Source organism: Solanum tuberosum, unplaced genomic scaffold, assembly GCF_000226075.1.
Source record: "Solanum tuberosum cultivar DM 1-3 516 R44 unplaced genomic scaffold, SolTub_3.0 scf00240, whole genome shotgun sequence".
NCBI classification, from domain to species: Eukaryota; Viridiplantae; Streptophyta; class Magnoliopsida; order Solanales; family Solanaceae; genus Solanum; species Solanum tuberosum.
In genome coordinates, this window is record NW_006239164.1 from 382,981 (window position 1) to 409,757 (window position 26,777).

A 26,777-nucleotide genomic window follows, 5' to 3' on the forward strand; every position below is an offset into this window, starting at 1 on the left:
GATTCATGTTCCAACACTTGTAATTGTGGACACCATGACACCACTAGTCCTTTATTATTGCCACTTGTTAATTTTAACTCCTCTATAAAGTTCTTGGGAAGTTTGGGTTCTTCAATGGACCTAACAACCCACAAGAAGTTTTTATTGCTATTCCTCAAACCACATGCCAATTCTTCCATTTGCTCAGCTTCTAATTTGGCTAAACTTCCAAATGATACATACACCACTGAGCTAATTGGTTGATGATTTAACCAATTTAGGCATTCATTTGTCATTGGCTTGAAGATACTAAGGCCATACTCTTTGTCATCATGTAGTCTCTTGTCTAAGTACATTGATGGTATTGTTGGTCCAATTGTCTTGATTGGATACATCTTGGACATCCAATCAATTACCTACATGTCAAACAATAAAAACAGAATAAGATTTCATGTAACTATATGAATATTTTGTACAATAACTTAGGTGACTAGAAAATGATGTCTGAGGTATTATGTGATTTAATTCCTTCAATGTTTTCTCTATTGTCAGTGGTTGAGTCAGGATTTTCACTAGGAAGATTCAAAATATGAAGAAGTAAACATACGAAAAAGTAGAGGAGATTCAATATCTACTATATATACATAAAAGAAAAAAAAATACTCCAAAGAATATGTTACCTCTTTTTCCAACTCATAGAAACTATTGATTAGGACCCAATCCACTTTGTCAAGATTTGAGAATTGATTGACCAACATTTCAAGTATTCTTTCTGCTTCAGGATCAATAACAAAAGTAGGTGCATCTGATGCCTCAATTGGACTTGAAAATCCAGGAATTAATATTTCTTCATTATTTTGAGTAGGTGGAAGTTTTATTACCCCTTTATGTACATGGTAATAAATGTTATCCACAGCACAATTTTGTGTGAAAAATGCAGCACTAATTAATCCAAAATTCTTTGCAACTTCAACAGCCCAAGGGAGGAATGGATCATATACTATGCAATTTACAGGGCATCCACTATTTGCCAATTTTTGAATAAGTTGAGAAAGAGTATCCGAGCCAACTTCTTTGAATCGTGTAACATAGGCAACGAAAGATCCTGCTTGATCGCGACCACCATCATCATAGCCATCAGATATGGCCTCGATTGACATAGAAGTTGGCAATTCTTTCATGTTTTTCAAAAAGGATTTTGTGAGTGCTATAGTGATTTTAACACGTTTGGATTGTAAACGTTTGGAGAATTGGAGCATTGGGTTGATATGACCTTGGACTGGATATGACAAAATCAAACAGTGAGCCTGGTGAGTAGTCATCTCTTGCTACTTCTCAATTAATGGCTGAAGGAAAAATCAATCAAGAAGAAAGATGCTTTATGATCAACTTAAGCTAAATAATTATCTGAGAAATCAACCCTAGTAAGTACGATGTAGAAATCGTTTTCGTTCTTCTTAAAATCTTATGCAACTTCTCAATTGAAGGAATGACAATTTATGGATGGGAAAATCTTGTGGTTCTTATAGTTAGTCGATAGAGTTGAAGTGTACAATTTGGATCAATATGCCTTACAAAGTGTGTTGGCTTCTTCCTATTGTATATTCCAACTTTTTATTGCCAACATGTGCAATGACATAAGGCAATTATTGGGTACAATGTACTAGTGACATATAAATCTTACCAATACTAGTTATAGGAGCTCGTGGCAGCATGAACTCAATATATGTTATTTTTTTTGTCTCAATTTATGTCATGCAGAGAAATTTGAGGGTAATTTCTTTAGATAGTCACTCTTGTTTGAGAATTTGTCCTATAATATCACTTTTGTTTTTTTAGGATCTAAATATCACCCAATTATTTCTATTTTCCTCAAAATATACTCCTTTCCTAATGAAATGTCATGAAATAACTTTATTTTAACGATAAAAGTAAAATCAACTAATAAATGAAAGTTGAGAGATCCTTTTCCCAATATTAAATGGAAAAGTAGGTCAATGTCTCAACTAAAAGTCTATATCTTTAATGGGGAAATACAGGTCACTATGCAAATATTGTTTTTTTTTGTGTCCAAGTACAACAGAGAAAAAGTACATAAAATAAGCAGCAAGATACTTCCAAAAACACATTTAAACTATTTGTTTTTCGAGTTTCATAGCTAAATTGTTGTGAGTGTGAGAAATACAGTTAAAAATTTACTTATTAGTTTGACAAACACAATTTAGATATGAGACTAATTAAACAAAAGATAATTTAAGTAGATTTTTAACTCAAGTTTTAAAGAACAAGAACTAAAAAATATCAAAAATACTCTTCGCCATACAAGTAGGCATGTTGACGAAGACATGCATACTTGTAAACTCTTCTATAAAAGTAGTAACAATATATTGTCGATACCAACTTTTATTGCTCAGAACTTAGTGATTGATTCCTTTTTACAGATATAGGTAGGACAGAGGTTGGCAATGACTTTACTCTAAATGAAAAAGTCATCGTTCATCAGACAATACTGTTGGGTTATGGCTCATGTTCCAGCCACAGACCCATGACCTAATTCTATTTTTTTTTCTTTTTTTTCAATCCTATTTGGAAAAGATGGAATTTTAATCTTGTTTGAAAAATGATTGAAATTTTGGTCCTATTTGAAGTTGGTTTTGATTTTAGAAGAAAAACACCAATTCGTTATCTAGAAATTATCATTTGAGAGAATTATTCAATTGTTCATTACTATTTGCACAAAAGAGAGATTTTTGAGAGAATTTTCAACAAGAAAGAAGAGAGAAGAAAATGATTTTTTTTCTGTAGTCTTTTTCTCCGACTAGCAACCTTTAAATCATATTTCCTAATTTGTTAATCGTTTGATCAGACTAAAACTTTTATTGAGTGTTCCTAACATCTTGGTCTTTGGTTTGGAATGGTGTCTATCAGATTCAGTGGTCAGCATAGTCCAATTTCAAGTCCCGAACAACAAACGAGTTTGGGTGTATTCTTTCTATTTACTTTTGTTGGTGTATCTATTGCTTTTGTGTTTGGCAATTGTTGTGTAGCCATTTAGGAGAATATTTTTAACCCTCCTATTGACTAGTGAAACAATTTGGATCTCGACAATTCCTTGATTATTATCTTCGATTTGAAGGATTTTTCCACATAAAATTTGGTGTTTTTGACTCCCAATTCTTTAGCTATTGTTTGTGTATAACTCATGCTCAGATTTATAGTTCTTTCAGTTTCTCATATAATTGTTCATCTCAGTCCTTACCCTGCATATCAATATATTCCATATATTGACTCTACTTTGCGATACATTGTTTTATGATGTAGATTTTAGCATCTTGATTTAGATTTGCGAGAAGACGTTCCACTAAGTTCCTCTACTTTTAGCATTGTAGTGAGTCTTCATTGCATTCAGAGGACTTCCGTTATGGGTGACTATATTTTATTCACTTTAGTTGTGTTAGTTTTTCAAGCAGTCTGGGGTCTTGTCTCGACAAATCGCTTTATTCAGTTTAGAGGCTTTTAGACATTAGTATTCAATTGTAATAGACTTATTCTTGAACTTTATTTCAATTATGCTTTCAATTTATAGCTTCTGCTTCAGTTTTCATATGCTATGCTTAGATATGATATGTCAAGGGTTAGCTTGGGATCACTTGTGGTTTCATGTGCCATGTCTCGGCTGTGATGTAGACTCAGATCGTGATAATATATAATGCCAAAGCCTGATCCTCTCATGGAACCATATCGCATACCTGATTCTCTTACGGAACCCAAATCAAACTTCAGTGTCATATCAAGCGTGGTATCCGAGTCAATCGTAAAGGCCTTATATTATGGACTCTTTTATGTCTTGACTACAAGTATACATGAGTCGAATCTCAACAAAATACCCCATCCTTCCCGGATAGCCCTAGACCTCACCTAGCCCAGATTTCATCTAAGACTGGTCTAGCCAAGAATTTCAAATTACTATCCAAAAAAATTTCTGGCCCAATTTCTTTCCCTATGGACCTATTCATAACGATCGGGTTAGATTGTTGAGCATGTATAATGTATTATAACCTCGAATAAGTTAGTAAGTTAATGTAATATTTGAATTAGTGAAGCAATTTTGTATAATTAAAATAATATTCATGGAATATAAGTCAAACTTTGCGACTTTAATTAAAAAAAAAAGAAATTGCAAAATGCAAATCAACTTATTAATTATTTTTTATGACTCTTATTTAATTCCATACTTAAGAAATAGTCACCAACTTGGAAACAAATTCTTCAATATTTTTATCTGAACTTCCTCCTTCATCCACAACATTTCTAGCCATTTCCTTCCATTTCTTTGCATTTTCCCTAATTAATTTTCCTTTCTCTTCTTCCATTACTAATTTTATGTATTCTTCAATAATTTCTCTTCTAACTATACCCTTTTCATCTTGTTTGGCTCTAACACCTATTTCCCAAACATCCTTCACAAGTTTTGCATTTGTTGGTTGATCTGTCCATTGTGGTATTGCCACCATTGGCACTCCCATACTAATCGATTCCAAAGTTGAATTCCACCCACAGTGCGTCAGAAAACATCCTATCGATTCATGTTCCAACACTTGTAATTGTGGACACCATGACACCACTAGTCCTTTTTCAATTGTTAATTCCTCTAAAAAGTTCTTGGGAAGTTTGGATTCTTCAGTGGACCTAACAACCCACAAGAAGTTGTTGTTGCTATTCTTCAAACCCCATGCTAATTCTTCCATTTGCTCAGCTTCTAATTTGGCTAAACTTCCAAATGATACATACACCACTGAGCTAATTGGTTGATGATTTAACCAATTTAGGCATTCATTTGTCATTGGTTTGAAGATACTAAGACCATACTCTTTGTCATCATGTAGTCTCTTGTCTAAGTACATTGATGGTATTGTTGGTCCAATTGTCTTTATTGGATATATCTTGGACATCCAATCAATTACCTACATGATAAACAAAATAAGATATATCTTGAAATCTCTTGAATTTTTTTTAATACTCCTTTCTAACATGTATTCAAAGTTTCTTTGAGAACATTTATTAAAAAAAGAATTAACCTAAATAGTCGTCAGACACCCTTTTAAGAAAAACATTCAATATATAGTCATAATCATAAATTCTTGCTACCACGAATACTATAACATCCTTAATGAACATATGATTTTGTCAGTTCATTTTTTATATTAATGGTTGAAAAAACCGAAGAAGCACCAAAACGGAAAAAAAATTGTTACCTCTTTCTCCAACTCATAGAAGCTGTTGATTAGAATCCAATCAACTTTATCAAGATTTGAGAATTGATTGACCAACACTTGAAGTATTCTTTCTCCTTCAGGATAAATAACAAAAGTAGGTACATCTGATGCCTCAATTGGACATGAAAATCCAGGAATTAATATTTTTTCATCATTTTGAGTAGGTGGAAGTTTTATTACCCCTTTATGTACATGGTAATAAATATTATCCACAGTACAATTTTGTGTGAAAAATGCAGCACTAATTAATCCAAATTTTTTTGCCACTTCAACAACCCAAGGGAGAAATGGATCATATACTATGCAATTTACAGGACATCCACTATTTTCCAATTTTTGTATAAGCTGAGACAGAGTATCTGAGCCAACTTCTTTGAATCGCGTTAGGTAGGCTTCATATGTTTTTGCTTGGTCGATGCCACCATCATCGTAGCCATCAGATATGGCCTCGATTGACACAGAAGTTGGCAGTTCTTTCATTTTTTTCAAGAAGGATTTTGTAGGTGCTATAGTGATTTCAACATGTTTGGATTGTAAACGTTTGGAGAATTGAAGCATTGGGTTAATATGACCTTGAAATGGATAGGGTAAAATCAAGCAATGAGCTTTGTGACTAGTACTCATCTTTTGCAATTTCTCAATTGGTCACTCAAGTATTATCTTAGAAAGTTATTTTATTCGTTGAAGGATGGGAAAATCCTGTGGCGAAATGTGGTTTTTATACTATAAGTTATAATTTTTTATATTATTTCTTGAAAAAAATATATAATAGAAATATATCAAAATATATGTAATTTGACTCTCTCGAGAAACAATTATGATAAGTAATTCAAAATGTGTCTATTAGTACTTATGAATATGGTCCATATTGCCAAATTATTTTTGAAATACAAACAATTTATTGTGTGGTGTTAAATTCTCGAAAAATTGTTCCAGCTCGAGACATATTTTGGATGCCTTGGAAAATATTTTATAGTAAATAAGATGATTTTTTTTAAATAATTATCTTAAAAGTATTTGTATTTCATTTAGAGATACTATGAGATATAGTAAGGGGTGGGGGTGACTCTACAAATCTACAAATCTTAGATCAGGTGATACTTTCACATATAGCAAACACAAAAATCATATTTGTATGCTATAACTATAGTTTGCATAATTGCGCTCTATAGCAAATATAAATATATATATTTCGCTATACATATACAAAAGAAAACAGTTGTATAATTTCGCTATACATATGCAAAAGAAAGCAGTTGTATAATCTGCTTTGGTATACATATACAAAAGATCAATTGTATAATTTGTGTTTGTATAAGGCGAGAAAGAGAGAAAGACAAAAGAAAACTGGGCAGGGGAAGATCGTATTTGTATAATCATAAGTGTATAGGACGAAAATATATGCATTTGTATTTGTATATACAATTTTCTCTTGTTTTATACAAACACAAACACAATGTATACATTTGTGTTTGTATAAAGTGAGAGAGGCGAGTGAGCGAGTGAGATCTGGGAGAGTGGCGAGCGAGATCTGGGAGAGTGGCGAGCGAGATCTGGGAGAGTGGCGAGCGAGATCTGGGAGAGTGGCGAGCGAGATCTGGGAGAGTGGCGAGCGAGATCTGGGAGAGTGGCGAGCGAGATCTGGGAGAGTGGCGAGCGAGATCTGGGAGAGTGGCGAGCGAGATCTGGGAGAGTGGCGAGCGAGATCTGGGAGAGTGGCGAGCGAGATCTGGGAGAGTGGCGAGCGAGATCTGGGAGAGTGGCGAGCGAGATCTGGGAGAGTGGCGAGCGAGATCTGGGAGAGTGGCGAGCGAGATCTGGGAGAGTGGCGAGCGAGATGAGGTGCGGGGAGGGGATGACATTATCAATGTGGAACGTCACTTGTAGAAGAATTTGTTTTTCCTACTTTCATTAGGAAGCTTATTCTATTCATTTTTAATGAACTTGTTTTTTTAGAGAATTCTTTTTTAAAATATTTGACCAGATGAACATGATAAAATTGAAAATTATTTTTTACAAATAATTGCCCCATTCGAATCATACCGTATTCATGGGCAAAACTAGAGTTCTGTAAAGGGTTCATTCAAATTCTTTTAATTTTGAAAATTACATTACATATATAAGGTCAGAATTATTTTCTATGTTTATATTGTAAATATTGATGCTCCTTGATTACTTTGTATATTTACCTATTTATATTTTGAACTCTCTAAGTGAAAATCTGGATCTAGCCATTGATCGAATCAAACTGATTTTATGTTTGTTATAATAAAATCTTAAGTTTCTATATAAATATATAATTGTAGCCATTGATCTAGATATTTAAGGTCTACATTTGACTTGGCGCATCTATTAAAAAATATTTATTGATATAGTGAGTTTATCATTTTGTCCTTATTAATTGATATGATTCAAAATATTACACTCATTACATTTTTAAAAAATATGAACACGGTGTTAATAAATTGAGGGTATAATAGGAAAAAATAAATTGTCATTTCTTGATTTGTCAAAAATGACAAGTAAAAAAGAAAAATCAAATTAGAAAATATTTGACAAATAAATAGGGACGAATGTAGTAGTATTTACTTTTTATATAATATTTTAATATAACAATTGCTTATTTTTATTATGTTTTAGGTAAAACAAAATTCATTTTCGTTAGACAACTAGTTTAAAAATACCCTTTAATTAACTTAATAATTCATAAATACTTTTCTTACTAATGATTGCTCCAAAACAAGAGAAATGAGCCAATTTTGATCATGAATTATTTGAAAGGGGACGATTTTATATTGAACAAATGATATACTATTTATGTCATTTCAATTTATTTATTTTTTATTTTGACTTGACACAAAATTTAAGATTTTCTTTTTTAATCTTGTGGTTTTAGATTAATTAAATATACATAGAATGTATCAAAATGTCACTTAATCTTGTAGTTTTAAACACGTCATATGGAAAGTTAGAATTAAAGAATTTCCAAGAAAGGAAAGAAATATTCTTTTTGAGACGTATTTAAAAAATAAATAAGAAAAATAAATTGAAACAAAGGAAGTGAGTACTATTTTTATATCAATATACTAAATATTTTATTTGTTTATTATCTAATATACCATGAATACTGTGATTACTTGTATCTTTAATAGTATTCACAAAATATCAGTGGTATTGTTGAATCATGATTTACTGCAATTATAATCCCAAAAAATAGTGAGAATAGCTAAATATTTTTTTATTTTGTTCTTAATCTATATAAGAACAATATTATATTATTGAAACTTGGATACCAAGAATATAATATAGGTAGGTCAATTTTGAATTATTTTATATATTTTTTTTTTGGAGTGGAGTGACTATAAGAGAATCAAATTACTGGAGTTGAAGGATGGATATGATGGATTGGCATTGGATTAGCTTTTGGAAAAACTATCTAATTACGTAAATATTTTCTCTCTCTACCTTAAAATATTTAAATATCGTCTCACTAAGAATAATTTCATATCAAATTTTAAGTCGGATACATCTAGATAAATATATTTTTCTACTAAATACACTCTAAACACACAGATAAATAAGGGGAGAGACGAGCGAGAGTGTCAGTGTATCTCAAATACATGCAAATTACACTAGATACACGTAGCTGGAATATATACCAGATACATTCTGAAATACAAATACATAGGGAGCAAGGTGAGTGAGAGAGAGGAAGGCAAGTGATAGAGGCAAGCAAGAGAGGAGGGAGGTAAGTGAGATAGGAGAGCAATGAGTGAGAGAGTCGGTGTATCCCATACACATGAATTCACTTATATACAATATATCTAAAATAAATATGAAAATAAAAATAAAAATACAGATTCATCTGTAGGATTCTATTGGAAATGTTGTCGTTATAAATATGAAAAACATATCATCTAGCCATACAATAATTTATTCTTTTGTTTACTTCTAAAAATATTGATATCACTTCCGAAAAATTGAGGAAAGATTAATTAGCTCCACGCAATGAAGAGCTGGATCCAACATATCTATAGTTTATCTTGCATTAAGTAGCTTTAGTGCCTAATTCTGATATCTAATCCAGAATCATTTGCTCATCTTAATTAATTTATAAATTTGAAATTTAAATTAACAAAGTTTTAGCTAATTATATTTAAAAGTTCATTAAAAGTAAGATAACAAATAAAGCATAACATAACAACTTGTCACTTTCCACAAAAGAAGATTCAAGTCAAACTTTGCTACTTTGATGAGAAAAAGAAATTACAAAAGACAAACCAACTTCTTAATTATTTTTTATGGCTCTTAATTAACTTCTTAATTACTTAGGATATAGTAACCAACTTGGAAACAAATTCTTCAATATTTTTATCTGAACTTCCTCCTTCATCCACAACATTTCTAGCCAATTCTTTCCATTTCTTTGTATTTTCCCTAATTAATTTTCCTTTCTCTTCTTCCATCACTAATTTTATACATTCTTCAATAACTTCTCTTCTAACTATCCCTTTTTTTTTGAACTATTAAATAAATAAAACTTAAAAGTTACGAATTTTGAAAATATTAGGCCAAAATTGGGTGTCAACACCTCTAAAAAGTCCTTGGGAAGTTTGGATTCTTCAGTAGACCTAACAACCCACAAGAAGTTGTTGTTGCTATTCTTCAAACCCCATGCCAATTCTTCCATTTGCTCAGCTTCTAAGTTGGTTATACTTCCAAATGATACATACACCACTGAGTTAATTGGTTGATGGTTTAACCAATTTAGGCATTCATTTGTCATTGGTTTGAAGATACTAAGACCATACTCTTTGTCATCATGTAGTCTCTTGTCTAAGTACATTGATGGTATTGTTGGTCCAATTGTCTTGATTGGATATATCTTGGACATATAATCAATTACCTACAAGCAAAATAAGATATATCTTGAATCTCTTGATTTTTTTTTAGTACTCCTTTCGAAATTCTAACATGTATTAAAAGTTTGTTTGAGAACATTTATTAAAAAAAGAATTAACCTAAATAGTGGTCAGACACCCCTTTAAGAAAGACATTCAATATATAGTCATAATCATAAGATTTAGTGAATTAGGCGAAATGGAACAGACAAAGAAAAACATAGGTTAGATATGTTGTACACTTAATTCCAACCAAAATGAGACCAAAATAATTCTTGCTACTACGAAAACTATAACAACCTTAATGAACATATGATTTTGTCACTTCAATTTTGTATAACTTTGATTAAACATCTATATAAATGGTTAAAAAGACAGAAGAAGCACCAAAACGACAAAAATATGTTACCTGTTTCTCCAACTCATAGAAGCTGTTGATTAGGACCCAATCCACTTTGTCAAGATTTGAAAATTGATTTACCATCACTTCAAGTATTCTTTCTGCTTCAGGACTAATAACAAAAGTAGGTACATCTGAACTCTCAATTGTACATGATAATCCAGGAATTAATATTTCTTCATCATTTTTAGTAGGTGTAAGTTTTATTACCCCTTTATGTACATGGTAATAAATATTATCCACTGCACAATTTTGTGTGAAAAATGCAGCACTAATTAATCCAAAATTCTTTGCCACTTCAACAGCCCAAGGAAGGAATGGATCATATACTATGCAATTTACAGGGCATTCACTATTTGCTAATTTTTGAATAAGCTGAGACAGAGTATCCGAGCCAACTTCTTTGAATCGCGTTATGTAGGCTACGAAAGTTCCTGCTTGGTGGAAACCACCATCATCGTAGCCATCAGATATGGCCTCGATTGACATAGAAGTTGGCAATTCTTTCATGTTTTTCAAAAAAGATTTTGTGAGTGCTATAGTGATTTCAACACGTTTGGATTGTAAACGTTTGGAGAATTGGAGCATTGGGTTGATATGACCTTGGCCTTGAAATGGCAAGATCAAACAATGAGCTTTATGACTAGTACTCATCTTTTGCAATTTCTCAATTGGTCACTCAACTATTATCTCTTTATTCGTTCAAGGATGGGAAAATCCTGTGCTGAAATGTGGTTTTTATACTATAAGTTATAATTTTTTATATTAATTTCATGAAAAAAAATATATAATAGAAATTAATCAAAATTTATATAATTTGACTCTCTCGAGAAACAATTATGATAAGTAATTCAAAATGTGTCTATTAGTACTTATGAATATGGTCCATGTTGCCAAACTATTTTTGCAGTACCAATTATTGGGGTCATTTTCTTTTTCTTTGAAATACAAACAATTTATTGTGTGTTTTATATGAAATTTTTATTTTTTAAGCATGCAAATATAACTTTGATTATGTTATTAATTAGTTATGAAATAAGTTATAACCGAATAGCCAAACCGAAAAAAACCAAACCGAAAAGAGAAAAACCGAACCGAACCAATTTTTTTTGGTTCGGATTGGGTTATACTTTTTCAAACCGAAAAACCCAAACCGAATAACACAAAACCGAACTGAAAAACCGAATGCACACCCCTAGTGTGTTGTTAAGTTCTCGAAAAATTGTTCCAGCTCGAGACATATTTTGGATGCCTTTGAAAATATTTTATAGGAAATAAGTGGATTTTTAAAAATAAAATAAAATTTGTGTTTGATATGTAAGTAAAAATAATTATCTCAAAAAGTATTTATTCATTTAGAGAAATACTATGAGATATAGTAAGGGGTAGGGACGACTCTACAAATCTTAGGGGTGTACAAAATCGAATCGAAAATCTAATCAAACCGCAAACCGAGAAAAAAATTGGACTAGTGGTTGGTTTGACTTGGTTTGGTATTGGAAAAAAGAACCCGACTATATTTGGTTTGGTTTTAACTAAAAAAATTCAACCCGAGACCAAACCAACCCGACATTATATATATAATTTTAAAATTTTATTTTATTACATAAAAATATTTACTTTGATATAATTTTTAAATATTTCTTATAACTTTTTTCATAGTTTTTATCTTTTAATATATTATTAATTCAAGTTTGAAATTTAGAATTCTAAATGGTTCAATAAAGATTATAGTCCACAGATGTTGGTAGTTATAATAAAGCTTAAATCAAAATTAAATTAATACTAAAGCAAAAAAAAATCAATTCAACACTAAGAATGACAATAATATTGAATATTTGTTCTATGGTTTTACATTGGTTTATTCAAATACATAATCTAATTTTAATTTTCTTTAATATTTAGTCATGTAACTAATACTTATTAAACTTATTTAGCATGATTTAGTACTTTTAAATTATGATCATTTTCATTATGACTTGTTAATTTGCAATATTTGTTTTACGCGATTTCATTATTATTATTTTTTTGTTGGATATTTTAGTATCATTACTCATAACATTTTGTGCTATTTTCTTAAGAAACACCTTAGATAGTTGTATTTTGGTAGGACTAAAGAAATATTTGAAGTACTAGTAAATTATATGTTTGTATGAATATTTTTCCGGAAAAAACCCAAAAATCCAAAAAACTCGAAAAAACCCGAATATACCCCAAAGTTGAAAAACCCGAGTTTTATTGGTTTGGTTTGATTTATAGATTTTAAAAATCCGACACAAATGGTTTGATTTGATATTTGAAAAACCCGAACCAACCCGGTACACATATAACAAATCTAAAAGAAACTAGTAGCGTTAGACCAGGGGACTTTTTTAAAGCAATAATAGGTTTGAAGATATTATTATAAAATAATATTGAGTTTATTTGTAAAAAAAATATAAACTTTTTTATATAAGTGGAAAATTTTATTAGACTTTTAACAAATTTAAAATAATATGTCCTCAAGAAAAATTAAAATTTAAGATGTCCGTTCAAATGTTGCATTAGGCAACCGTATACTTGAGCCGCTCATGAGAGGTAGGGGTATGAGATGGTGGGGATGGGGTGTGTTATTAAGGGGAGAGGCTACATTATCAATGTGTGGAATGTCACTTGTATTTACTGCAATTATAATCCCAAAAAATAGTGAGAATAGCTAAATAATTTTTTATTTTGTACTTAATCTATATAAGAACAATATTATTGTATTGAAACTTGGATACTAAGAATATAATATAGGTTGGTCAACTTTGAAATATTTTATATATTTTTTATTGGAGTGACCATAAGAGAATCAAATTACTGGAGTTGAAGGATGGATATGATGGATTGACATTAGATTAGCTTTTGGAAAAGCTATCTAATTACGTAAATATTCTTTGTCATATTTACTATTCTCTCTCTAGCTTAAAATACTTGCATATTGTCTCATTATGAATAATTTCAAATTAAATTTTAAGTCAGACATTTAAATAAATGTATTTTTCTACTAAATATACTCTAAACACACAAATATTACACTAGATAGGAGGGAGGGAGGCGAGCGAGAGTGTCAGTGTATTCCAAATATCTGAAATACCACATACATTCTGAAATACAAATACATAGGGAGCAAGGCGAGTGAGAGAGAGGAAGGCAAGTGATAGAGGCGAACAAGAGAGGAGGGAGGTAAGTGAGATAGGAGAGCAATGAGTGAGAGAGTCGGTGTATCCCATACACATGAATTCACTTGTATACAATGTATCTAAAATAAATATGATTTTTTTTAAAAAAAAATTCAGATCCACTTGTGGGATTCTACTGGAAATGTTGTCGTTATAAATATGAAAAACATATCATATAGCAATACAATAATTGATGTATTTCAGGTGTTTTGATGACCCTCACAAAGGCAGGGACCCGGTCTCTGACAGAGTGTTCTCGTCCAGGTGCAATATGGTGTATAACTGGAAAAGTTGTCTTATCAGGATGTTGGTAGAGCTGTCAGTGTACTTCACCAATAGAAAAGGACGAGGTTGTTTGTCCAGTGGTCAACAACTCTTCTTGATTGATATAATTAAAGAGACAAACAACTTGATAATTCATTCATTCAAAGAGAGAGAAATCAAGCTTCAAAAACAGCAAGGGACCTGATCAACTGAAGGAGTGCTATCTATGTGTGTTGTCGTTTTGAATGCTTGTATTGAGCTAAACTTGTAGGATTCGTTTCACTCTTATAAGAAACATTTCAAACTCTTGTGTGAATCAGTGTAAGAACATTGTTAGAGTTAACTTTGTGTCTTACTGTTTGAAGTCTATATTAATTAGCGATAGTTAATATAGTGGGCAATGGATGCATTGCTTAGGCTCGGTAAGTAATAGGCGTATTACTTAGTGTGAGATTAAGAGTTTAGTCTCATTGGTGTAGTTGAAATTTATACACTTTTGCTTGGAGATTAGTGAAAACAGTTGAAAATCTTATGTGACAGGTCGTGGTTTTACTCCCTTGAGCAAAGAGGTTTCCACGTAAAATCTCTTCTGCCTATTTTACTTCTAGTTATTTAATTTCTGCACTTTAACTGTATCAAAGGACCTGGTCCTGTGATCACTAGTGGACGCGTACATTCCATCAATAATTTATTCATTTGTTTACTTCTTAAAATATTGATATCACTTTAGAAAAATTCTGGAAAAATTAATTAGCTCCAAGCAATGAAGAGCTGGATCCAACATATCTATAGTTTACCTTGCATCCAGTAGCTTTAGTGCCTAATTTTGATATCTAATCCAGAATCGTTTGCTCATCTTAAATAGTCTAGGGAGATAATAGGTCCTCATGAAAGTTTAGTATTGCAACAGTAAATCCGACCAAAGTTGGGGTATTTTTCAAACCCTTATCCCAAAAATATTTGACCAGATAAACATGATAAAATTGAAAAATATTTTTTACAAATAATTACCCCAATCGAATCATATCGTATTCAGGGGCAAAAATAGAATTCTGTAAAGGGGTTCATTCAAACTCTCTTAATTTTAAAAATTACATTACATATATAAGGTCAAAATTATTTTCTATGTTTATATTGTAAATATTGATGCTCCTTGATTACTTTGTATGTTTACCTATTTATATTTTGAACTCACTAAGTGAAAATTTGGATCTGGCCATTGATCGTATCAAACTGATTTTATGTTTCTTATAATAAAATTGTATGTTTCTATATAAATATATAATTGTATCGAATAACTAGATAAATTTATGTTTTTATAAAAATAAATCTAAAAAAGTATCATATCATACGAATAAATTTATGTGTCAAAAATTTATTTTATACATATATTAAGTTTAAAAATAATAAAATATCAGAAAATTTTCTTATGTTGGGAGTGATGAAAACGATTATGAGTATTATACTACTTTTGAATACATTTCTATTCTTTATCTTTATTCATGTTTTCTCTTAAATTTTAATTATGTTTAGAATATTTTGTCAAAATCCTACAGAAATATACTTGGTAGAATGTTCTAAATTTTATTTGTGATTCTTACAAGACATTTTAACAAACAAAAGAAACAACCAAAAGCTAATTGAATCGCATGGATATTGCGATGATTTCAAAAGGTTTAATTTTACTATATCAAAAATAATAATTAATAAAATAATATAACATAAATTTTATAAAATAACTCATAGAAATATTGTAGACCATTGGCACCCTTACCTATTTTCTAATGTAGTCTGTTCAATGCAGTGGCGGATCCAGAAATTTTATTTCATGGGTGCTCAATTATTTTTAGTTTGAGAATTGCTATATAAAGTGGGTGCTTAGTTAATATATTTGAATAAATTATTAGATATTACCAACAAATATTAGTGTTTATTGCAAAAAGCAATGGATGCTTAAGCACCCATAATTCATAACATACATCTGCCATTGGTTCAATGTAGGGGCACGTGTACAAGAAAGACATATAAGGTCTACATATGACTTGGCGCATCTATTAAAAAAATATTTATTGATATAGTGAATTTATCATTTTATTTCGATTAATTGATATAATTTAAAATATTACACTCATTATATTTTTCAAAAATTTGAACTCGGTGTTAATAAATTGAGGGTATAATAGGAAAAAATAAATTGTCATTTCTTAATTTATCAAAAATGACAAGTAAAAAGGAAAATCAAATTAGAAAATATTTGACAAATAAATAGGGATGAATGCAGTAGTATTTACTTTTTATATAATATTTTAATATAACAATTGCTTATTTTTATTATGTTTTGGGTAAAACAAAATTCATTTTCATTGGACAATTAGTTTTAAAATACCCTTCAATTAGCTAAATAATTCATAACTACTTTTCTTACTAATGTTTGCTCCGAAACAAGAGAAATGATCCAATTTTGATCATGAACTATGTGAAGGGGGACGATTTTATATTGAACAAATGATATAGTGCAAAATTTAATGTAAACTCATCAACAAATGCTAAACTATCATCTTTATTATATGAACTTCTTCAAGCTGAAAAATTACAGGTTCAACAGTTGGAGATAGCAACTGACTCACACGAGGTAATTAACTTTCTTCAAAACTAAAGAAATACTCACACAAATATTTTAAATGAATACAGGGATTTGATTAATAGGATGAGGAATCCAATCATGCATGAGCCTCAAGGAAAGAATAAAGTGCCCGAAGCCATTAGGCCGAGGGCACGTCTGCTTGGGTGTCACGCATTGCGTAAAAAAAAAGAGAAGAAGGCCAGAAGATGAAATTGGACTAGCGTTTTGAGGAATGGAGAGTTCCACCGTGATTTGTTTAGAAGATACTAGAAGCAGCAAAAGTAAAAAATCCTCTCCGCAAGCCTATAAGCCTCAATGTAATTTGAATTGTAATCACATTATGTGGCCTGATAACTCATGCGCTAGCCATAATGCAGCCACCTCTATTTGTTTTGATGCATATATAATATTATGATATAACATCTCCTCTTTTAATCAAAAAAAGAATGAACATCTACATATACATTATTTTTCTTATTTTATTTATCATAAGATATAAGTATGAAAAAAATATATATAAAAAATTCATACCCACTTGTGGAATTCTACTGGCAATGTTGTCGTTATAAATATGAAAAACATATCATCTAGCAATACAATAATTTATTCATTTGTTTACTTCGTAAAATATTGATATCACTTTCGAAAAATTCTGAAAAAGTTAATGAACTCCAAGCAATGAAGAACTGGATCCAACACATCTATAGTTTACTTTGCATCAAGTAGCTTTAGTGCCTAATTCTGATATATAATCCAGAATCGTTTGCTCATCTTAACTAATTTATAAATTTGAAATTTAAATTAACAAAGTTTTAACTAATTATATTCAAAAGTTCATTAAAAGTGAGATGACAAATAAGGCATAACAAATAAGTTGGGAGTGACTCATTGACCATGACAAACTTGTCACTTTCCACAAAAGACGATTCAAGTCAAACTTTGCTACTTTGATGAGAAAAAGAAATTACAAAATACAAATCAACTTCTTAATTATTTTTTATGGTTCTTAATTACTTAGGATATAGTAACCAACTTGGAAACAAATTCTTCAATATTTTTATCTGAACTTCCTCCTTCATCCACAACATTTCTAGCCAATTCTTTCCATTTCTTTGCATGTTCCCTAATTAATTTTCCTCTCTCTTCTTCCATCACTAATTTTATACATTCTTCTATAGCTTCTCTTCTAACTATTCCCTTTTCATCTTGTTTGGCTCTAACACCTATTTCCCAAACATCTTTCACAAGTTTTGCATTTGTTGTTTGATCTGTCCATTGTGGCATTGTCACCATTGGCACTCCCAAACTAATTGCTTCCAGAGTCGAATTCCACCCACAGTGTGTCAGAAAACACCCTGTTGATTCATGTTCCAACACTTGTAATTGTGGACACCATGACACCACTAGTCCTTTTTCAATTGTTAATTCCTCTATAAAGGTCTTGGTAAGTTTGGATTCTTCAGTGGACCTAACAACCCACAAGAAGTTGTTGTTGCTATTCTTCAAACCCCATGCTAATTCTTCCATTTGCTTAGCTTCTAATTTGGCTAAACTTCCAAATGATACATACACCACTGAGCTAATTGGTTGATGATTTAACCAATTTAGGCATTCATTTGTCATTGGCTTGAAGATACTAAGACCATACTCTTTGTCATCATGTAGTCTCTTGTCTAAGTACATTGATGGTATTGTTGGTCCAATTGTCTTTATTGGATATATCTTGGACATCCAATCAATTACCTACATGACAAACAATAAAAACAAAATAAGATGTATCTTGAATCTCTTGATTTTATTTTTTTAAAGAGATGATTTTGTCAGTTCATTTTTTGTATAACTTCGATTAAACATCTATATAAATATGTTACCTCTTTCTCCAACTCATAGAAGCTGTTGATTAGAACCCAATCAACTTTGTCAAGATTTGAGAATTGATTTACCATCATTTCAATTATTCTTTCTGCTTCAGGCCTAAAAACAAAAGAAGGTACATCTGATGCCTCAATTGGACATGAAAATCCAGGAATTATGATTTCTTTATCATTTTGAGTAGGTGGAAATTTTATTACCCCTTTATGTACATGATAATAAATGTTATCCACTGCACAATTTTGTGTGAAAAATGCAGCACTAACTAATCCAAATTTTGTTGCCACTTCAACAGCCCAATTAAGGTATGGATCATATACTATGCAATTTACAGGACATCCACTATTTGCCAATTTTTGTATAAGCTGAGACAGAGTATCCGAGCCAACTTCTTTGAATCGTGTAACATAGGCCACGAAAGATCCTGCTTGATCGCGACCACCATCATCATAGCCATCGGATATGGCCTCGATTGACACAGAAGTTGGCAATTCTTTCATGTTTTTCAACAAGTATTTTGTGGTTGCTATAATGATTTCAACACGTTTGGATTGTAAACGTTTGGAGAATTGGAGCATTGGGTTGATATGACCTTGGACTGGATATGGCAAAATCAAACAGTGAGTTTTGTGACTAGTACTCATCTTTTGCAACTTCTCAATTGATGGTCTAAAAGGAGTTAGATTTCGCAAATGATCTCTTAACTAATACTTAGTAATTATCTCAGACAATTATTTTATTAGTTGAAGGATGAGAAAATCCTATGGTGAAAATGTGGTTCTTATACTATAGTCTATAAGTTATACAATTTTTTATATTAATTTCAGGAAAAAATATATCATAGAAATTAATCAAAATTTATGTAATTTAACTTTCTCGAGAAATGAATTATGATAAGTAATTCAAAATGTGTCTATTAGTACCTATGAATATGGTCCATATTGCCAAATTAAGTTTGTTGTACCAATTATTGGGGTCATTTTCTTTGAAATACAAACAATTTATTGTGTGGTGTTAAATTATCGAAAAATAGTTCTAGCTCGAGATATATTTTGGATGGCTTGAAAAATATTTTCTTTGTAAAATAATTTTTAGTAAAAATTGAGTTTTGTAAAAAAATAATTTGATACGTAAGTAAAAATTATTATTTTGAAAGTGTTTATATATCATTTACACAAATACTATGAGATGTAGTAGGACGACTCTACAAACCTTAAAATAAATAGTAGCCTTAGGCCCGGAGACTTTTTTAAAGCAATAATAAGTTATAGATATTTTTTTAAAAGAAATATTGAGTTTATAGTAAAAAATATAAACTTTTCATATAAGAAAGAGTAAATTATTAAAAGTTAAACAAATCTAGTGTCTAATGTAGTGTGCTCAATGTAGGGGAACGTGTACAAGAAAGACTTTAAGGTTCTCGTTTTGACTTTATATTTAGGAGTAGTATATAATAATTTATCTTTAAAAGGAAAAAAAATATTTACTACAATTTGTATGTGGAGTGATATTCACAAATCACAATATATTGGTATATATATATATTGTGTATATCGTTTACATATCAGTAATCAATGTATATACCATTATTCAACCGTAGTCATACTTGTAATTTCATAACAAATTTCAAGTCAGATACATCAAGATATATGAATTTTTGCTACTAAATACACTCTAAAACACAAATACATAGGGGGGAGGCGAACGAGAGAGGGAGAAAGGCGAGCGAGATAGGAGGGAGGCGAGCGAGAGTGTTAGTGTATCCCAAATACATGTAAATTACACTAAATACATATATCTGGGATACCAAGTGCCACTATATCAAGAATGATCTTCATCGGCAATTAATTAACGGCAATAGCTCAATTGCCGCTAAATATGTATTTTTAGCGGCAATTAGCACTCTTTGTATATGTCCCTAAAGCCTTTAGTGACATTAGATCTAATGACACTTAACTAATGTCAGTAAAGACTTTAGCACTCTTTATTAATATGTCTATTTATTGCCGCTAAAAATTATTTTTGTTGTAGTGTGCATTTGTGATACATTCTGAAATACAAATATATATAAGGAGGAAGCAAGTGAGAGAGGGAGAGAAGCAAGCAAGATTGGAGATAGATGAGTGAGAGAGTCAGTGTATCACACACACATATGAATTCACTCATATTTAATGGAAGATGGCCTAAAATACCCTTCAACTATGTGAATTAGTACAAAATTACCCTTTTTCTACTTTTCGTGCCTAAAATGCCCTTGACGTCAACCTTTTGGTTATATTTTCCCCTCATTTTTAACAACCTAAATGATAACCTCAATTAACAAATTCATTAATAACGTGTCACTATACTATTGGCTACCCTAACTATTAATTAAACTAATTAAAAAAAAACAATATACCCACCCGTAAACTTACCCCCAAATATTCTAACCCAACCTTCATCTGCAAACCTTTTAACCTAAAAAACGCATACGCTCCAAATCCAAATGTCCTCTCTACTTGTTCTATCAAAGCTCACAATTGTTTTATGGTACCAAACTGAACCTGTTGGACTTGTGTTGAGCAGACATATTCCAGCAGTCAGTAGTTGATATTACTGTTGAATAGATAAGCCAGGGACGCAATGGCCATGAACAGATTAGAATAATGTGAGCTTTGATATCGGAGATTTGGATTTGGAGCGTATGGTACAGAGGAGTAATGGTAGGTAAAAGAAGTTTATTTAGATACTTTGAAGAACCCCAAATTGAATTACAGCTACTTTCCACCAATTATGGCTGTAAAATCTGTTGAGGTTTCTCAACAATAGGTTAAAAGGTTTGGGGATGAAGTTGGGTTAGAATATTTGGGTAGGTTTACGAGGTGGGTATATGATTTTTTAATTAATTTGCTAATTAAAGATGAGGGTATTTTAGGTCCTTTTCCGTATATTTAATGTATCTGAAATAAATTATATCTAATTTTGACTGCATCTATTCGAGATACATATATATATATATATATATTTGGATGTGCCAGATACATGTATTTGAGAATTGAAATTTGACACGAACAGTAATTTTGTAAATTCACGGGAAAATACATAATTAAGCCCTAATTATTGCAAAACAGAAATCAACTTATTAATTATTTCTTATGACTTATATAATTTCGTACTTAGGATATAGTGACCAACTTGGAAACAAATTCTTCAATATTTTTATCTGAACTTCCTCCTTCATCCACAACATTTCTAGCTATTTCCTTCCATTTCTTTGCATTTTCCCTAATCAATTTCCCTTTCTCTTCTTCCATCACTAATTTTATACATTCTTCAATAACTTCTCTTCTAACTATCCCTTTTTCATCTAGTTTTGCTCTAACACCTATTTTCCAAACATCCTTCACAAATTTTGCATTTGTTGGTTGATCTATCCATTGTGGCATTGCCACCATTGGCACTCCCAAACTAATTGCTTCCAGAGTCGAATTCCACCCACAGTGTGTCAGAAAACACCTTATTGATTCATAAAATATAAAAGATATAATGAATAACACAATAAAATAATAACTCCTCAATTTGAAAAAGTGAACTCATAATGGTCAGAACCTCTATATCCCCAGCAGAATCGCCATTCTGTTTACATTCCTACTCTATTCAAATAGAGCGGAACGTCGCGATTACTTAAAAAATAATCAATTAATTCAATTTTAAAAGAATTCTAAGGAAAATAAGAATTTTAAAAGAATCGCCACCTAATTTTAGGAAAAACTAGGAAACCAATTAAAGTGATCTACGAAACCATTAGATTCTAGGTAAGGGGTTCAAGTGATTTCGAAGGGAAGGTATTAAGCATTCTTCGAAATCCACAAATGTGGTTCCCGACTGAATTCACTTTTTCAAATTTGAGGAGGAGATAAAATCAAATATAAAAATATAATAAACAAATAAATAATAATAAGAAAAAAAAAGCTAGATTTGCTTAACATCAATAATATGCACAATAATAAATCAAAAATATTGTTCGAACTTTGTTCTAATAGTCTCAATGGGAAGCAGCTCCGAGTACCTGTAAAGACACTTAGTAAAAATGTTAGTGGTAGATAAATACTTATAAAAATAAATAAATTAAATAATAAATTCAAAATAAAAAATCCGTCTTATTGACATGGGAGGCCTTGGAAATTGACGGTAATTTCTTCGTCGGCCATTTTAACAAATAAAATATATGAAATTAAACTAAATTTCCGTCTTTTACAATGTAAAGGCCTCCAAAATCGACGGAGAGATTTTTTCATTGGCCAAAGACCAAAACGATAAAAATAATAATAAAAAAAATAACCTAAACAAATGGAGGATAATCAACAAGACAGTGGTAGAACAAGACAATGGTAGATAAAGTTGGTAACTAGAAAATGCAAACTAGGACAACATTCAAATATATGCTATGTTAGTTCACAAGTAACAATACTACTTGGAACAAATAACTTCAAAAGTAGACAAAAATGTAAAATTTGTTAGAAACAAGTTTTCAAATAAACATGAACACATAATGAAAGAAATAACATTAATAACGATCCAAACAATAATGAACAAATAATGAGAAATTTAAAACAATAACTAACTTATATAATAGTCAAAACAAAGGCAAGAAATAAATGAAGTTAGACTATGATAGATATGACCAAACAAAGTTAAGATAGACATAGATAACCGAATTAACTTAAATTTTGCTAATTACCAAACATTTAAACTGAAAGACTAAATAAAGATCATAACAATATGAAATGAAAAAGTAAGAAGGTCATATATCATATTATTTAGTTTATTATTAAAGCTAACACATGTGTCACTTAATAGGAATTGAAAGGAAACAAGCCACTATTAACTGATCTAACTCTAATATTTATATACAAATAACACCAATATTTATCTACAAATAAAATAAAGTAACCAACAGTAGTCATACTCTAGATAAAAACAATAAAATTCAAGTCAATATTCATAAGCAGTAGATATAAGAAAAAACGTAAAATTAAAAGGAGGTCACAGGGTTGTTACTTTTCTGAGCAGATCTGGAGATGGCGATGTTGTTGTTGGCACAAAAGCTCCGAGCTCACCGGAACTCGAACTCGTGCTTGTGGGATTTGAGTTGTTGGCGGAGTCCTCGTCGGAGTTTCGTGAGGCTGCTGCCTGCTATTGCTTGCGGTGCAGAGACGGGAGGAGTGGAGGAGCTGCTGGTCGGCGCTGCCTTCGCTGGAGCTGCTGGCTGTTCTCGGAGATGGTTGTTGGTTGTTTTCAGACGGTGGTGGTTGGTTGTGTTTGGAGCTTGGTGGGTGGAGCGATGGTGGTTTGTGGTGAGGGAGAAGAGGTTGTTTGATGGCTGCTTCAGTTGGCTTTGGGGAAGAGGAAAATAGAGTGAGGGATTTGGGTGTTGGCGGCTAAGGAGGAAAATAAATTTAGTGTTTTGACATTTAGAAAATTCTTCCCCCCTAAAAAATAATTCAACCCCCCTTTTAAAGACTAAGAAATGAATTAAATAGAAAAACTAAAAACCTTCTATTGTACAATATCCTTATCTAAAAATTATGGGCCGAAACCACTAGTTAATAAAATAGTCGTATACGAAAATTTATCTATATTTGAACGAATTTCTAAATTGTGCAGAATATCAAAATGAATATTAACAAATATAACTAATAAAATCAATATTAAAAAAATATATACATAATAAACGTACCTAATGACATGAAAAAATGTAATTTTAAAATTAACTAAGTAAAAAAAAATCCTAAATTTTGATAAAGAATGATAGTTATCGGTAAACTTATTTAAAATTTTAAAAAAAATCTATTTTGAACTATTAAATAAATAAAACTTAAAAGTTACGAATTTTGAAAATATTAGGCCAAAATTGGGTGTCAACACCTCTAAAAAGTCCTTGGGAAGTTTGGATTCTTCAGTAGACCTAACAACCCACAAGAAGTTGTTGTTGCTATTCTTCAAACCCCATGCCAATTCTTCCATTTGATCACCTTCTAATTTGGCTAAACTTCCAAATGATACATACACCACTGAGCTAATTGGTTGATGATTTAACCAATTTAGGCATTCATTGGTCATTGGTTTGAAGATACTAAGACCATACTCTTTGTCATCATGTAGTCTCTTGTCTAAATAGATTGATGGTATTGTTGGTCCAATTGTCTTGATTGGATAAATCTTGGACATCCAATCAATAACCTACATGTCAAACAATAAAAACAGAATAAGATTTCATGTAACTATATGATTATTTTATACAATAACTTAGGTGACTAGAAAATGAAGTCTGACGCATCATGTGGTTCAGTCAGAATTTTCATTAGGGGTATTCAAATCAAAACGACACAAGATTTAGTCAAAACGACTAGTAGTTCATTTTTTATGTAACTCCAAAAAATGTCTTACCTCTTTCTCCAACTCATGGAAGCTGTTGATTAGGACCCAATCCACTTTGTCAAGATTTGAGAATTGATTTGCCAACATTTCAAGTATTCTTTCTGCTTCAGGACTAATAACAAAAGAAGGTACATCTGATGCCTCAATTGTACTTGAAAATCCAGGAATTAATATTTCTTCATCATTTTGAGTAGGTGGAAGTTTTATTACCCCTTTATGTACATGGTAATAAATATTATCCACTGCACAATTTTGTGTAAAAAATGCAGCACTAACTAATCGAAAATTCTTTGCTACTTCAACAGCCCAAGGAAGGAATGGATCATATACTATGCAGTTTACAGGGCATCCACAATTTTCTAACTTTTGAATAAGCTGAGACAGAGTATCCGAACCAACTTCTTTGAATCTTGTAACATAGGCCACAAAAGATCCTGCTTGATCGCGACCACCATCATCATAGCCATCGGATATGGCCTCGATTGACACTGAAGTTGGCAATTCTTTCATGTTTTTCAAAAAGAATTTTGTGAGTGCTATAGTGATTTTAACACGTTTGGATTGTAAACGTTTGGCGAATTGAAGCATTGGGTTGATATGACCTTGGCCTGGAAATGGCAAGATCAAGCAATGAGCTTTGTAAGTAGTCATTTCTTTTGAAACTTCACAATTGATGGCTGCAAAAATGTAATCATAGGTTAAAAATACGAACTATATCATAAGTTTCACATTTGAAAATTGAAATAAAAAGGAAAAATTGCCTCTCTAAGATAATAACAATTAGTCAAATGACTATCTGAAACATCAAATCTAGTCTAAAGTCGTACCTGACTAATAGAATCGTTTCAATAGTTTGTAGAAAATCGTTTTCGTTCTTCTTTAAGTACTTCACCAGAGGAAGAAGAGGAGAGTTTTTGAGGATGGAAAATCGTGTAGTGAAAATGCTCTTCTTATAGTTAGTTGATCGAGTTTACGTACTTGTTTGTTTTGAGGGATAAGAAATAACTAATTTCGAAATTAATTTTACAATGAGTAATTTATGTTTGGTTAGGAAAACTAATTTCGAAATTATTAATTTCGTAATAACTCGTTTCTAACCAAACGAGATTGCCAACATGTGCAGTGACATAAGTAGGTCATATCATCCAAAATGATGTCTAAAATAACGATTATTATATCATTAATTGGTCATCTATGCATGTGTAGTCTATTTATTTGGAAGATGCCTTTTGTAATCCTTTTTGTAGACATTTAATTTTAATTACTGAATTTAAATCATAAAATATTTGGATTGCATCTTAAATTCAAATGATCATATTATTCCCAATAAAAATTACGGACTGATATAACTGAATTTATGTAAAAGGGTTAAAAATGCTCTTAAACTATGTGAAATTAAATAAAAATATTCTTAGTTAATAATTTAATCTAAAATGCTATTATAGTCAATAGTTTAATCCAAAAATATTCTTATTATTACTTAATTAACGAATTACTTATCATCCTTCTACCTTCCTCTTTCTCGCTTCCCCCAACATATCAAATAATATTGAGAAAAGGGTCTGAAAAATACTTTAATTTTGACTGAAATTGTTGTTAAGATACCAAACTTTATGGAGGACCTTTTATCCCCTACACTATTTAATAGTGTATTTTAAAGGTATATATATGCTCACGTGGACAACATAAATATTGCATCATTATAAATAGTAATGTGTCCACATGGGCACATATATACCTTTAAATACACTATTAAAAAGTGCAGGGGGGTAAAAGGTCTTTTCCAAAGTTCGTTATTGTTACAGCAATTTCAGTCAAAGTTCGGATATATTTCAGACC

General features: G+C 31.0%; 5 protein-coding genes across 5 annotated transcripts; all 5 read right to left on the bottom strand.

The window, feature by feature from the left end:
• Window positions 1-2: 2 nt before the first annotated feature.
• LOC102597769 (UDP-glycosyltransferase 74G1-like) lies at window positions 3-1,782 on the bottom strand (the record flags this gene model as incomplete). The annotated part of the gene is made up of 2 exons (XM_006357035.2): window positions 660-1,782; window positions 3-395 (listed from the first exon to the last, which is right to left on the bottom strand). Coding segments are annotated over exons 1-2 (1,035 nt in total), but the record flags the coding sequence as incomplete, so codon positions are not given.
• A 2,419-nt stretch (window positions 1,783-4,201) lies between these two features.
• Window positions 4,202-5,914, bottom strand: LOC102598081 (UDP-glycosyltransferase 74G1-like). Its single transcript, XM_006357036.2, has 2 exons — window positions 5,235-5,914; window positions 4,202-4,943 (listed from the first exon to the last, which is right to left on the bottom strand). Exons 1-2 carry the CDS (start codon window positions 5,877-5,879, stop codon window positions 4,215-4,217), a joined length of 1,374 nt encoding a protein of 457 aa, XP_006357098.1. The 5' UTR covers window positions 5,880-5,914; the 3' UTR covers window positions 4,202-4,214.
• Window positions 5,915-9,583: 3,669 nt separating this feature from the next.
• On the bottom strand, window positions 9,584-11,242 carry LOC102598414 (UDP-glycosyltransferase 74G1-like). Its single transcript, XM_006357037.2, has 3 exons — window positions 10,566-11,242; window positions 9,847-10,161; window positions 9,584-9,778 (listed from the first exon to the last, which is right to left on the bottom strand). Exons 1-3 carry the CDS (start codon window positions 11,208-11,210, stop codon window positions 9,584-9,586), a joined length of 1,155 nt encoding a protein of 384 aa, XP_006357099.2. The 5' UTR covers window positions 11,211-11,242.
• Window positions 11,243-17,628: 6,386 nt separating this feature from the next.
• LOC102598754 (UDP-glycosyltransferase 74G1-like) lies at window positions 17,629-19,279 on the bottom strand. Its single transcript, XM_006357038.2, has 2 exons — window positions 18,518-19,279; window positions 17,629-18,389 (listed from the first exon to the last, which is right to left on the bottom strand). The coding sequence occupies exons 1-2, from the start codon at window positions 19,160-19,162 to the stop codon at window positions 17,661-17,663; spliced, it is 1,374 nt and encodes a 457-aa protein (XP_006357100.1). The 5' UTR covers window positions 19,163-19,279; the 3' UTR covers window positions 17,629-17,660.
• Window positions 19,280-21,657: 2,378 nt separating this feature from the next.
• LOC102599086 (UDP-glycosyltransferase 74F1-like) lies at window positions 21,658-25,589 on the bottom strand. The gene is made up of 4 exons (XM_015313241.1): window positions 24,948-25,589; window positions 24,426-24,740; window positions 23,618-23,938; window positions 21,658-22,018 (listed from the first exon to the last, which is right to left on the bottom strand). The coding sequence occupies exons 1-4, from the start codon at window positions 25,587-25,589 to the stop codon at window positions 21,674-21,676; spliced, it is 1,623 nt and encodes a 540-aa protein (XP_015168727.1). The 3' UTR covers window positions 21,658-21,673.
• Between the last annotated feature and the right edge of the window lie 1,188 nt (window positions 25,590-26,777).